This window comes from Anopheles stephensi, chromosome 2 (genome assembly GCF_013141755.1).
Source record: "Anopheles stephensi strain Indian chromosome 2, UCI_ANSTEP_V1.0, whole genome shotgun sequence".
Lineage (NCBI taxonomy): Eukaryota > Metazoa > Arthropoda > Insecta > Diptera > Culicidae > Anopheles > Anopheles stephensi.
Window position 1 is genome coordinate 56,851,787 of NC_050202.1, and position 13,185 is coordinate 56,864,971.

General features: G+C 46.8%; 2 protein-coding genes across 2 annotated transcripts in view; one reads left to right on the top strand and one right to left on the bottom strand.

Moving 5' to 3' along the window:
- LOC118502979 (cadherin-89D) overlaps positions 1-11,875 on the bottom strand; it is a 31,530-nt gene extending 19,655 nt beyond the window's left edge. Inside the window, exon 1 of the mRNA XM_036035758.1 lies at positions 11,415-11,875. Coding sequence (XP_035891651.1) covers positions 11,415-11,484 — 70 coding nt within the window. The 5' untranslated portion in view covers positions 11,485-11,875. The remainder of the gene's footprint in view (positions 1-11,414) is intronic.
- Positions 1,198-3,564, top strand: LOC118502994. Its single transcript, XM_036035803.1, has 2 exons — positions 1,198-1,436; positions 1,512-3,564. Exons 1-2 carry the CDS (start codon positions 1,395-1,397, stop codon positions 2,616-2,618), a joined length of 1,149 nt encoding a protein of 382 aa, XP_035891696.1. The 5' UTR covers positions 1,198-1,394; the 3' UTR covers positions 2,619-3,564.
- Positions 11,876-13,185: the final 1,310 nt, after the last annotated feature.

Here is a 13,185-nt window from a genome sequence, read left to right on the forward strand (position 1 = left end):
TCATCTCACGTCTCGGACACCGGGAAAGTCCAACGCACGTGCCAGTACGCGGGTTGCATCAGAGGATCGATAACTGGGCGGATTTTTCGAAGGCTGGAACGGCAAACGATCGAGAGCCGGCTGAACGGGTGAAAAACACATGCAAACGTGCACGTGCCAAATGGAGGAAATTTGTTGGGGAATTTTGGGTCTGTCGATGTCGATTGGATGGTGAGGAATCGAATCGGAAATACATCAGTCCATTCCAATCTTTATTTACGTAGCGATATGACGCTAATTCAGCGTCTTGTGTAATATGGCATATTGCATCAAATTTATCTTCTAGAAAAGACATCAGGAATATATTGTTTTGATGAGGTCTCATGGGGAATAATTACTCTTTTTGAGGGAAATTTTAGTTCGAATGTTTCATTGAACAAGCAGAAGAATATTCATCAAATCTAAAAATTAAAGAAGAGGCTTCTGCATATTGAGGTACATCACGCAAAATCGCCCACTTCTCCAGAACTTGATTGCTTCTTCCAGGCGAACAGACTTCCTCAGCATCTCTAGTACACATTGTCGACCATTCACATGAAATGACGCCCCGGAAGGAACAACTGTCAGCGGTCGGTGAAAAGGTTAGGTCGCCCCCCATTAGTCTACCGTCTGCTCAATTGTCAGAGGAAATCAATGTAAACTGTTCGCCTGCTCCTGCACAAAAACGAGCTGCCATACCTACACCCATAGACACATTTACGGCACTTTGGACACCATTCTAAAGCGCCATTGGTCCTAATGGAGTTGTTGGGTTAAGGACGGCAGAAGATAAGATACGAAACAAAATGCTTCCGTGTTGCGTATAGTTAAAGATATTAGTCTAAAAGGTATGAAATAAAATGCCTTTCCATCTTACCACAACTCGTTAGTCGGTTGGGCTGTGAGGGTTTGCTCTCTTCAAAGCGGTTAATGTTCATCTCATTAGATTGAGTGCTCGAGTGCCATCAGAAAACAGTGGTCACGAATTGTTTACACAGCACGAAACTCACAAGCATCACAACGGTAGCCATGGTTTCGAGGTGGATGAAAATAAAAATAAACATCGCACCACCCTGTGTTAGGGTACCAACCGATCCTCAGAACACCGATCGTTGACGCTTCAGACGGTGATTATTTGCAAACAAAAATGCGAAACGCAGTGACATGCGCCTAGAAGACTTTCTGACGGTGGTTACCAATTACGTGAGCTCCCTCAGCGCTCTGTCAGCTGAACTTGACATTGACGACGCAACCAGAGCGATCGCGTAGTTGTGAATTTTGTATAGGTGTTATTAGCCGATATTAAAGGTAGTTAGTTGCTGGCTCAGTACCCTCAATTTCCTCAGTGCGAGACGCGAAAGATCGATACGCTCAGAATGGATGAGGATGATCTTCATTTCAACGATCTTCCTTTCGAGGTAAGCCGAAAACCAACTCATCCCCCTCGAACGCTCGGTAATGACAGCACTTTGTTATTGTTTGCCACCCCAAAGCTGATGTGCGAAATCTTGGACTACCTGCCCCTGCGAGACATCAAGAATGCGTCCACCGTATGTCGACGCTGGAATGCGATCATCTTCTCCGAGGTGTACATCCACCGGTTCCGGTTGCAGCTAAACCTCGACCACTCGCTGCCCGTGCTGAAACAGATGGTCCAGCTGCTCGAGGCAAGCGACCGCGAGTACTACAGCGTGGTGCTGCGAGCGAACCTCGGCAGCCCCCTCACCGACGCACGGCTACGGATTGTGAAGCTGATGATACGCCTGCTGGCTCATCGGTCCGAGTCGCTGTACTTTAACATGGCGGACTTCAGGATTGAGTCGTGCGTTTCCGAGCGGTTGTTGCGTGGCCGCAAGCTACAGGTCATCGACACCCGGGCCAAGTACATACCGCTCGGGATGGGGCTGAAGGAATCGATGCTGGCCGCCATCTGCGAGTATGCAGTCGATCTGGTTGACCTAGTAATAGCCGAGATGAACATCAACAACCCGAAAGCGCTTGTGCCACTGTCCTCGCTGAAGCATCTGAAGCTGCTACTGATCAGTGATTACTATCCGTACATTAAGCCACCGGAACCACCGATCAATCTACCGTGTCTCGAGAACCTGTCGCTTATCAAGGTGACAGACGAGTCCTGTCACTACTTTCGGGTGGATAACTTGAAGCGCTTCTTCATCCATTCGACCGGCACCGATGCACCGCGTACGATGGACTTTATCACACAAAACATTACACGGGTTAACCGACTTTGTCTACACTTTACTGCCCGCTCGATCCAAGCGGATGTGATCTTCGGGTGGCTTGATCGATTCCCGAACCTGCACACGCTGGAACTCGCCGGCGTAGCGCTTCCCGTGGACGTGCTTAAACATCTCAGCCCGGTCAATCGTTTGCAGAAGCTTATATTCGTATCCTGCCATCTGGAATCGGTCCTACTGGAGGGTCTGGAAGAGAAGCTGGCTCATCTCCGGTTGCTGTGCTTTGACGGGTGCTCACTGTTTCACCGGCAGCAGTCCGGATTCCATCCCCTCCACTACGATGACATTGAGGAACTCCGGCACCTACTTCCGTACTGTAGCGTCATGTTGGATTACGATTGATCGGGACACAAGAACGGTACACTTTCTTGGCCCCCTTTTGCTTGCTATTCGGTTGAATCTTTCAAGTACAATAAACACACCATTCGTCAAATGTCGTCGTCCAGAGAGGGGGTGGAGGGGCATATGAGTAGCTCTCAAGCATCATAAAAGGCGTGCGGCATATACACAACCCTGGGAAACCCTTAACGGCAGCTTAGTTGCACACACATAAAGAGAGTAATCTCCTGGAACACTTCTTTGTGGTACATAATGCAGACACCGCTTACCAACCCCGTAATCGTGTTAAGGAATTTAAAATGCAAGACTCTCTCTCTCTCGCTCTTCATATTCCCCGTGCACCCTGTGTCACAAGTGCATCTTCTAAACTAAACCACATTCACCCGACAGGCAGATCGCAGTAAAGTGAACCACAAAGGACACACATCTCGCTTTGCACTTGACGGCAACAGAAAAGCATGCTCGGGCTTTTATGGAACTCGCTTCAGGTTTTCGCCCAAGGTTCGGTGCCATTTCGTTTGTGTGATGCACACCGTCTGATCCTTGTCCCCACTCGTCTGCTCGCCTCCCAAGTCGTCGGGCGAATCCTTGCATGCGTTTTTAATGCCAACAGACAGCTCTAGCAACACTTTCCAATGGCAATCATCCGATGGTGATAAGAGCAACGAAGGTATGATTCCTTTCTGATGTTTGCTTGCTTTCTTCGTGAAAGCCCGAGAACACCAGAAAAGGACGAAATTCACCGTCTGCTGTAGGGGGTTTTATCTTTGCGCGCTCAATTTCGCAAACCAGACGCTTCTGCAGGATGTCTCAGGATGGCGTCCCGATGCAGGTGGCGGAAGAGTGTCAATTTTTAAGGAATTGTTTCTTTGTACTCAAATGTATGTATTTTGGTGGATTCGTGGCCCGATAGGAGAAATACAATGCTGCGAGGCAAAGCTGGTACAAACTGGTTCTTTCTTCGAATGAAGTGCTTGGTTTCGTTTTGAACGTCCCAACAAAACGAGTGGAAAAATGGGTTTCTCTGTTGTTTGGTGGGTTTGGTTCAAAAAAGGATTACATTTTTGAAGCGAAACGAAACAGACATTGCAACACTAATGATGATGCACACGCACATCGACCACAACGGGCGTTGATATAATCTAGCTTGATGACATTTGCTTCTTCAGCGTAATACCATTTATAGTTCAAAACGAGCTGTCCCGTCTCGAAGTACTTTTTCGCCAGCAAAATGCGTAAGCGTTCGGTGAATTCTGCTCACCGAAGGAGCAACCAGAAGAGCATGCACTGAAATGCCATTAGCACAGAGAAGAAAAACCGTTCGCTTTGTGCTGGGTTTGGTTTTTGCGCCCTTCAGGGCACACACCGGCTACCGTTCCTGGCGAAATCTTTAAGCGTCATTCCGGTGAGAAATTATATTCCGGATTTTTTCTTTCTATTCTCTCTGCTACCCTGGCATTTTCCGTACTTTAATTACAATAGCGTTGCAGACTTTGTTCCCAGGCTAGGCGTTAGCTACAGCAAGTATCGTAAATGAGCGCAACTTTGCATCCTTGATGGTTTTGCTGTGTGTGTGTTGAAGGGACCATAAGGCATGGGGGAAAAAAAGTTAAATCCACCCACTCCACCCAGTACGATAGATAACGAGAACAGTGAGACAGCTAAAGGCAACAACACTCCCACACATTCCCAGGTAGGATTTGAGCGAGGGGGGTTCCAGTGAAGGGCTGCCTGCAACACCATCATCACCGGACGGATCGGTGAGCGATGGGTTTCATCTGCACGTCCAATATATAGGTCATCAGGGAATGAGGAAATGAACGCTAAGAGACTAACGGGCTGCCCCGGTGGGGCCAAGGGCTTGGGCTAGTTCCGTTTCGTGCAAACCCTTGAAGTGTGGGCAGGAAAACCCTCGGAACTCGCGCGATATTTACACCAGTATTGAGCCTGTTGATCTGTTGCATGGAGGCCGACAAAACGGGCATGAGGGTCGGAAGCAGTAGAGCCGACCTGCGTGTCTATCGGCCTCATGCACCAAGCCACGATGCCTTCACACAATCTATCCGGCTAATTCGTTCCGATGATGGAAAGAAATCGTTACCGAACATTGGATGAATGTGTTACGTGGATGTACGCGCATTTTTTGTCTGCTTCTTCTTCCAGTTGATGCTCCATCCACTTGTAGTGCTTACTTAATCAAGAACGTTTCTTGCTCGGAGGGCGAGAACGGTGCCGAGGAAAATCATTCATTCATCACGGCCGTACATCATTGAGTTAATCGTTTACGATGATGCTTGTTGCGGGTTTCGGGCGAGAAGCAACATTTTTGCCGAACAAGAACTAATCGCGCTTCCCGCGGAAGGAAAGAAAGTTGCGAAAGCAAATGGCCAACGAGAGTGCGGATTTCACCGGCAACAGAGATCCAACGCACATAACGCTAATGCAGCCCGCCGCCACGCTAACTAAGTGTGAACTTAAGTCAAACATCGCGGTACGTTTGGGCGTGCCGGTATTTATGCGTTCTCGTTTGCGTCAGTCCAACTAACAGGCTACCGGCCGTCAAGGAAAATGGTCGCTTCTTTCAACTTTTTTTTTTGGAGGTTATTAACTCCCATTGAGGCAGCGGCGGCCACACTGACGAGTCTTGCTACAAATTTCGTTATGTACATAAATTTAACCTAGTTCTTTTGGGCGGCGGGCACTCGTCAGAATGAGGAAGTGTTTTTAATTTTCTCCATTTTCCCATCAGACCTCGGTCGATTGCGTACAGCGAGGGTAATGAATTTTGACTCTCAGAGGTGTTCCCGGTCCGAGGCAATGTTTATGCTCGAGTTCGAGAAGTTTATTTTGTTTCGTTGTCTCGTCCATACGCACCGCGAACCGTCTGGACCGACCTTTTCTGTGCTTTCATTTGTCACCAGAAGTGCAGGGGACGACGACCACTTGGCAAAGTCGCACCGGCCTACCAATGGACGATGGGCATCGGTCGCGTAAATTACTCACACGCGAACTCACTGTCCAGTGGCACGGTCGGACCGGGTCGGGTTTAGTAGTTTTGCGAGACCGAACCGGGCTTAGTTCGTCGTCATTTATTACAAGTGAAAAAAGGGGGTCCAAATTTGCCTAAGGTTTTTTTGTTGTTGCTTTTTGTCTGCTTATGCTGATGTCCTGATGTCGGCCGGCATGGGTCTTTGAGGTTGCAGCCCCAGACACAGTTGGGACAGGGCCGTAATTAGAAAAATGTCGTACAAGAAAATAGAGGATAATAAAGAGTGGGAATTATGAGTCGGTTTTCTAAGGGTGGTTGGAGAAGAAGCTTTCTATGAGAGGTTTACGTGACATTAGGTTGAGCATAGTTTTCCTTTTTTCTGTGCAAATACTATTAAAAAAATATTTAAATACTAAAAATCTCTGAACTAGCCAAAGAAAAACTCATACTAAGCATAAGAAAATTAAATAAAAAGAAAGTAAACCTTACATATCAATAGAATCAATAAAAAGAAAATGTAAGAAAACAAAATCAGTCAAAGGAAATACTAAAACTATAAAAATAATCTTAAGTAATGGCAATTATTTAAAAAAATAGGAAAACAAGATAATAGAAAATGAAATAAGGTAGAAGAGAAAGAAGAAGAAAAAAGATTTAAAATAATAATAAATTTAATTATTTTTAACACAAATCGTTCACCGCCTTCAAACATCAACGTCTGCTACAATATAAAAGTGTTTGTGTCCGTGGTCACGTTAAGTGCTTGCTTATTAATAAAACTCCTCTTGCAATAACTTTATTGTCAAACTGAGTCGCAATAATAAAAAACCACACCACACCGCCCACTTCCGACGCCCAGACTCACTGTATCATCTGTTTTCTACCCGTAGTTCCATTTCCATTTCTAAACACTATCAACCTCCCACGGAAAGGAACCACGCTCGATCGTTAACACACCACCGAGGGAGCGAACCCGGGCGGGGCCAAAGGTTGCGGGCCCATACTTTCCATCTCGCCTAATTAGTAGTGTAAGCTGGCAAGAAAGATGGCAGTTTTTGTAGGTGGCTTCGGAGCAAGCACCCGACAGCATTAACCGAGCACCGCAGACACATCCAAAAGTGTGGCACATTAGCGTGCACTTCGTTGTTTTTGCGCGTTTTCGTGGCGGAGCGGTGAGATTTAAAATTTTTGGACAATAGAAACAAAAGGGAGAGTGGAAATTGTGGACACAATTGTTGGAAGGGTGGGAGAAAAAGAAGGGGGGTGGGAAGGCTTGGGGAAAAAAATGGAAAGTAGTTTAATGTCACCCGAAAACTAAAAGTTTGCAAGTGCGTCTCGGTGTGTACGGTGTGTGCGGCGTGGCTCTCTATCTTTATGCACCTCGTTAGTGACAATCTTCGTGTGGTTTCGCAGATAAGTCGTGAACTTTTGTGCTTTGTTGTGCAAAAAGGAAAAAAATCAAGAAACCTTCCCCAGCTTCAATGTGAGAGCGAAAAAAGTGGCTACTGATGGGTGAAGCTGAGTAATAATGGGTAGCACACAAGATCTTTTGGAGTCTGGATTGGATGCTTGGTCGAAGGGATTTCATTAACCCTCCAGACTGTTGCAGGGTGCATTTGTGACAAATTTCTCTGCCCTTCACACACACACGCACGCAAACCTTCCACGGGTCACCCTTAGCGTGTATGTGGTTCGGAGAAATTTTGCTCCATTTCACCTGCCTTCTTCCCATGCAGACGAGTGGCTCAGGGTCGAAAGTTGCAAACGAAGTATTTCTTTTTCTTAGGTTTTCTTCGCTCTTCATCGCACATACGGTTTTGCATCGCTTGGAACAGGCCTAGCTATCTGCAACGATAGAACCAACCCGGCTGAAATCAGTCGTCAAAGACAAAGCCTCGGAGGGTACTCCATATAGCGCATCTTGTGAGAATGGAAAGCACCCAAGAAGCAGCAGCATAATGGATGGGATGGATGGGAGCAAACCACCACCACCCCCCTCCCCCCACAACAATACAGTTCATATCTGTAATTATGAACACCTGTCTACGCCTCCATTCGCACCTCAGCATTCTGCTCCGTAACGCTCTTCACCGTGCAGCTATCGACTACTGGCTGGTTGGCTGTTACTGCTACTCGATCTTACACCGATGGACGAAACACCGGCCCACCGTGGAATGCTCAAATCAATCATCGCAATCTTAACTTTCTCCAGTTTCCAGACCCGAAGTACTTATTTTTATCCATTTTTCATCACACCAGCTGGGACGTTCGAGGCGTTGGCGCAAACGTGGGCCACGGGCCAGAAATATGCGTACTTGTGCGATTTTTGTGCTGTGTTCTGAATATCAGTAGCATACGGTGCGAGGTGCCCGACCAGGACGCCGGGAAGAGTACCATAAGGAAGCTATCGTGTAGGAAGCGGGAAAATGGGAAATGGATGTATTCTTAATAGTAGCAGAGCAGATCGTTCTAGGAGGCGGAACGTGTTGATTGTTTTATGGGCGCCACCGAACGGTACGGTTTAAAGCGGGTTTCAAGTGGGATAAATTATGTTCGTGCGTCAGCTGATGGGCAAAGTAGTTTTTAAATTTAATTTCTGACTTGGGTGTATCGTAAAGAAGGAAAACTCGCGATGATTACGGGATTTCGATAAGAAAAACTCGCGTAAAAAATTCACAAACAACAACAATTGCAAGGTCTTCCTAGTGGATCAAATATTATAAATGATATATATTCAATTTTTACCCTGCTTTGAACTGTTTCGTGGCTTTTATTAGGCTTCTTCTTCTTCCCTGGCACTACAACCTCGAGAGGTCTCGGCCTGCCATTTCTGGCTTTCTGTGACTTAATTTTACCCGTAGCAAAGTAGTCAGCTCTGCGTACGGGGAAGCGGTCTGAACGGGATTTGAACTCCGGCCCTGCCGTGTGAAGACCGGCGCCGTTATCGGCTCGGCCACCGGACCGCCCCAATTAGGCTAACCCTCTATAAATCTTTTCTGTTGTGTCGGACTTTAGTTAGAGACAATATTTCAACCCCCGAGTTCCTTCTCCAAGACAATAATCCAGAGTGTGGTGGACAAATCCAATATCAGTATCTGCATTTCTTAATAATGGCTCCTTCAAGACTTGTCCGATCATCTGCAATAAACATTCGGTTACTTAATGATAATCTTTGATCTTTATCATTTTTTCCCCCAAAGATCGTTTCCTGTTGAAGAGTCCTGGAGAAAATGGCAACACACTAGCCTCGGTACAGTCCATATATTAATTGATTTCAAAGCTGTATATGGTCATAATTTCCAGGATTGTCATAAACCAACATTTTTTTAAGAACGGCAAGGTCGTATTGCTATCAACATCACATTATAACACAATTATAAACAATTGTCTACTGAAAATGTATGATCCTAGTGTTAATAATCACTCCTGGAACATGGACTCTGCCAAAGCTGTAAAAATCTTTAGTCTGCATTCGAGAAGATTACAATCGGAAGGAAGTGAATTGGCTATGTTATAAAAATAACACCAGACTATCCAGCTCTTAACTGCCTTCTCCAGAACGAAATTGACTATCCAACCACGGGTAAAATGAAGTCACAGACTGCCAAGCAAGAAGAAATTCTGAATTAGTAATCGCAGCTTGAGTGAGGGCGCACCATCGACAACAATATGGATGTTGAAATTCAGGATTCAGGAACTCGTTTAGCCGGTTCGGCCTATCACAAGAAAGCAAACACGAATAAACCTCGAGGATCAATTTACTTTGAGTGAAATATACTTAGCAAATACTATTTGCTTAATTGTTTCCCTGCCTTCATCTTACCCGACCAATTGAAACAACGATCAACCAAACACCTTACCCATATCTGACCATTAACTTACTTTGTGAATCGATTTTCCTCTATCCACCTCGGTTAATCGATCCCCTCCCCGATGCAAGTGTTTCCATCAACCAACCGTAGTCAGTAAATACACCTGAATTACATCGATTTATTTATCATTCTTGCACCTGTTTTCGTCCACCAACTGCTCCAAAAGGCACTCAGACGTAGCATAAAACACAGGCAAAGAAAACCCCCTTGGGGTGCAGATTTACGTTCGTTAGCACTTCTGTCCCGGGGAGACAGTGTTCGAATCTAAAAAAAAAAGAAAACAAAATCTCTACACCGGCCCCGATCGAAAGTAAACTTCATGATTAGGTGTAATTGAATTCTTGAAGGTGAACATTGTAATTCACTGCGTGCCTAACCAAAAACCCAGCGCTGCGCTCTTCGTCTTCCATTCTTTGGGCGCGAAAGAATCAAGTAACGCTCGGCGCAGGAAGGAAGCGAGCTTTTCCGGGAGATTCCGTTACGCCCGCAGTTCCGCATCGATCGGCAGATGGAAAGTGTAAGCGCTCGCCCGCCACCGCCGGGCGAAAGTAATCACCAGATACGGCTTTTCCTCGGCCTGGTGGCGATTAAAAGTAGAACTGTTCAGGCACAGAACACCGGGAACCTTTAATATGACCTCGCACTCGATCGATTTGCGTAGCATATGATCCCATTTTCGTAATTGAACACGATAAGAACCATGCAAACAGTGGCGGGCTTTTCCAAGCATGAGCGGAGAACAGTAGTTTGAGGAAAGTTTGAGCAATGAAGATGATGATGATGCCGAAAGAACGCGCAGAATGCCGGTTCAGAGAACGGTGCCCAACTCATGTTGGAGGATGATGGTTCGTTGAACTTTTGCTTTGTTTTTGAACCGGGGTGCTATCGGGTGCTATTTTGCACCCCGCGATGATAGCAGGCAGTAATAGCAGCTTCCGTAGTTTTCCCTCAACCTCTTCACAGACGCTGAACGGTAGGAGGATACTATCCCGGTTCTAACTAATCTACGCGATGCACACTTATTTCAACGACTTCCTCCCGTTGACCGTTTTCTACACCCCTCCCCGGGCAAGTGGTCTGAGCGCCAGACAATCCACCAATAATAATAAAAAACCCCGGCAAGGACAACACGTTCCGCATTTTATTTTGATTACATTTCGTGTTCGGGAGAATGTCTTCATAGCCGAGGGAGATGCTCGAAGAATTCGGGAGGGTTTTTGTTTGAATGTGCACGCCATTGTACATTTGTTCTGTTTCATCCTTTTTAGAGCTTGGTACACGAAAAAGGTGGAGTCAGTTGATGGAGCGAAATGGGAGCGCCACCGAACCCTCCAAAGAGTCTTCTTGGTATAATATCCGAAGGGTGACTACTGAGCTTCCAATGTCGTCTGTCGACGCCATATTTTCTTTGCGTACGCTCTACGCGCAATTAATTACGCGTACAATTTATTGCGCGTTCTTTCGCAACACGCTCACTGACAGCGTCACCCCGAGCATGCGGCCCAGTGTTGGCTGCAATCCCCCCCCCCCACGCCTTCCCCCTCCAAAATGGGTCGCCGTGCCAGCCGGTTTTGGGACGACGGCCCAGCATCCCCCAGCTACATCGGAAAGGCACACCGGCCGGAAAGGAAAACCGAAAGATAAAAACAATTTAAGAGAAAACATAACAGTACCGGGAATGGGCAGGTCTTGATTCCGGTCAGGGAAGCAGGAAACGTTTGCAGCAACCCGTACGAGTACGGCTACCTTTCAGCCTAGACCTAGACGAAGGCGGCCACTGGATGAAAGGAAAAATGGTGACACACTTACGACTGCCGCTGACGGTCCTGCGAAGAACCTGCCACGGGAAACAGGTTTGCGTTTCTTCGCTGCCCAGTTCGCAACTGGCGGTCGCCCTTTTGCGAACTGTGTGTGTCCCCGATATCGTTCGATACTAACCTTGATTTGGTTTGGTCACGCCAGCTAGGAGCAGCAGCAGAAACACGGTGATCCTGCTGATGAACTTCATCGTGCGTTGGAGCTGACGTTGGTGCTGCTTCCTAATCTATTTCTTCTGCTTATTTAAATAAGGTGAGTTGTTCACGTTCTTTTCCGCCCTAGTTTCACTTTGTTTTGGTATCGTTTTACTGTTGAAACAACTACCTTATCCCCGTCACAACTGCCACTCTTGCTGGGGACACTAATATTGCACTTGATGTTGCGGTTAAAAGGCCGACTTTCAAATCGGTAATTTCTCCATTTCACTAGGCAACTTCCCGGTTTTGGCGATCGGTTGCGAGTTGTGGCACCTTCCCTAATGCCATACCTCTGACGGCACCTTTTCCCTGCAACAACACACACTAATTTCGGCACTTATCTCATCATCATCGCGTACACAGATCGACAGCACCAGATCAAGATCCTGCCGATGGTGTGAAGCATGCCACCAGAAGCATACACAAGCACTAGCCTCGTCTGGTGGAGAAGTTAAGACCACAAACACGCACACACACTCTAAATGCTGCAAGAAACACGCCGGAATATGCCACTTTTTGTACCTCCGAAAAATGCGAACCGATACGATCGCGTAATCCGCACCACTTCTTGTCGATTGCTCAATCGACGCGTCACAAAGAGCCAAACAAAGATCGGTTCGAGGGCTCTCGAAAGCGTGCACACGAACGAACGAACGGATAGGGTGAAAATAACAGGTCCGTCCCGAATCACAGGTAAATCACAGCCACCCTACGCCGGGTTCCACTGTTGTTCCGGTGGCGCACACACAATGGCGAACTGTAGTCGGCGCGTCCGATCGGTGCGATCGTCTAACCGCGAATGCAACGCACGCTCAACCGGGCAGAGCCACCTTGTGCCAACCAACTTCCGCCGGTGGATGGATGCTGCGAGAGTCTGCAAAATGCCCCTAGACTCGCAAGAGCCACCGCGCGAAAGTCGAAGAAAGGTGGAGAGAAATGGCTCGCTGGAATGTTGTTGTGTTGTGCTCACACTAGCTCTCTCTCTCTCTCTGTTTCCCTCTCTCTGTCTTCATGGCTTCGTTGTGCTTTTGCAGGTTGTGGTTGCATGTGGCAGGTGGCACAACCTGCGGGAAAAGTTGGACCGAAGCAGTAACGCAGCTTTTCAATGGTGGAGTTTTCTCGTGGTGCGATCATTCGGGGGTTAGCTTTTCCAACTGAAAACCGAGGGAGTGCTGCAGAGCTTTCGTGCAGTGGGAAAGCTCTTTTGTGTAGTTTTCCGGATCGGTTGCTTGAGGAGCGTAAAGCTTCGGCTGGAGTTTGTGGGCCATGCTTTCTTAAGGTGGCGTCTCGGAGTTGAAATTCGTGTAAATTACTTAAAAGGGTAAGATTACAATCCTTTCGATCAGGTCTCTCTGGACCTATCTGATATTATAGTGCCAGAAAATATAAAAAAAAACTCACCAGAAATTATTTTGATAGATTTAGACAAGCTTTTGATATCAGCAGGCGCTAAGCGCTTAGCTGTCAATCGATTATTGGTACTTTGGTAGGCTTACAGAGACTGATAATGATAAGCTCGACTTCGTTTGTCTTAGAACTATTATTCAATAAAATGCTTATTCTTCTTGGCTTGGACGACCTTTTAAGGTCATGCCTGCTATTCCTGACTTACAGGACCTATAAGTACCACGTAGTTGGATAGCCAGTCCTCACTGCGCAAAAAAAGCGGAAGTTGGCGACCGTCAGCGACATCG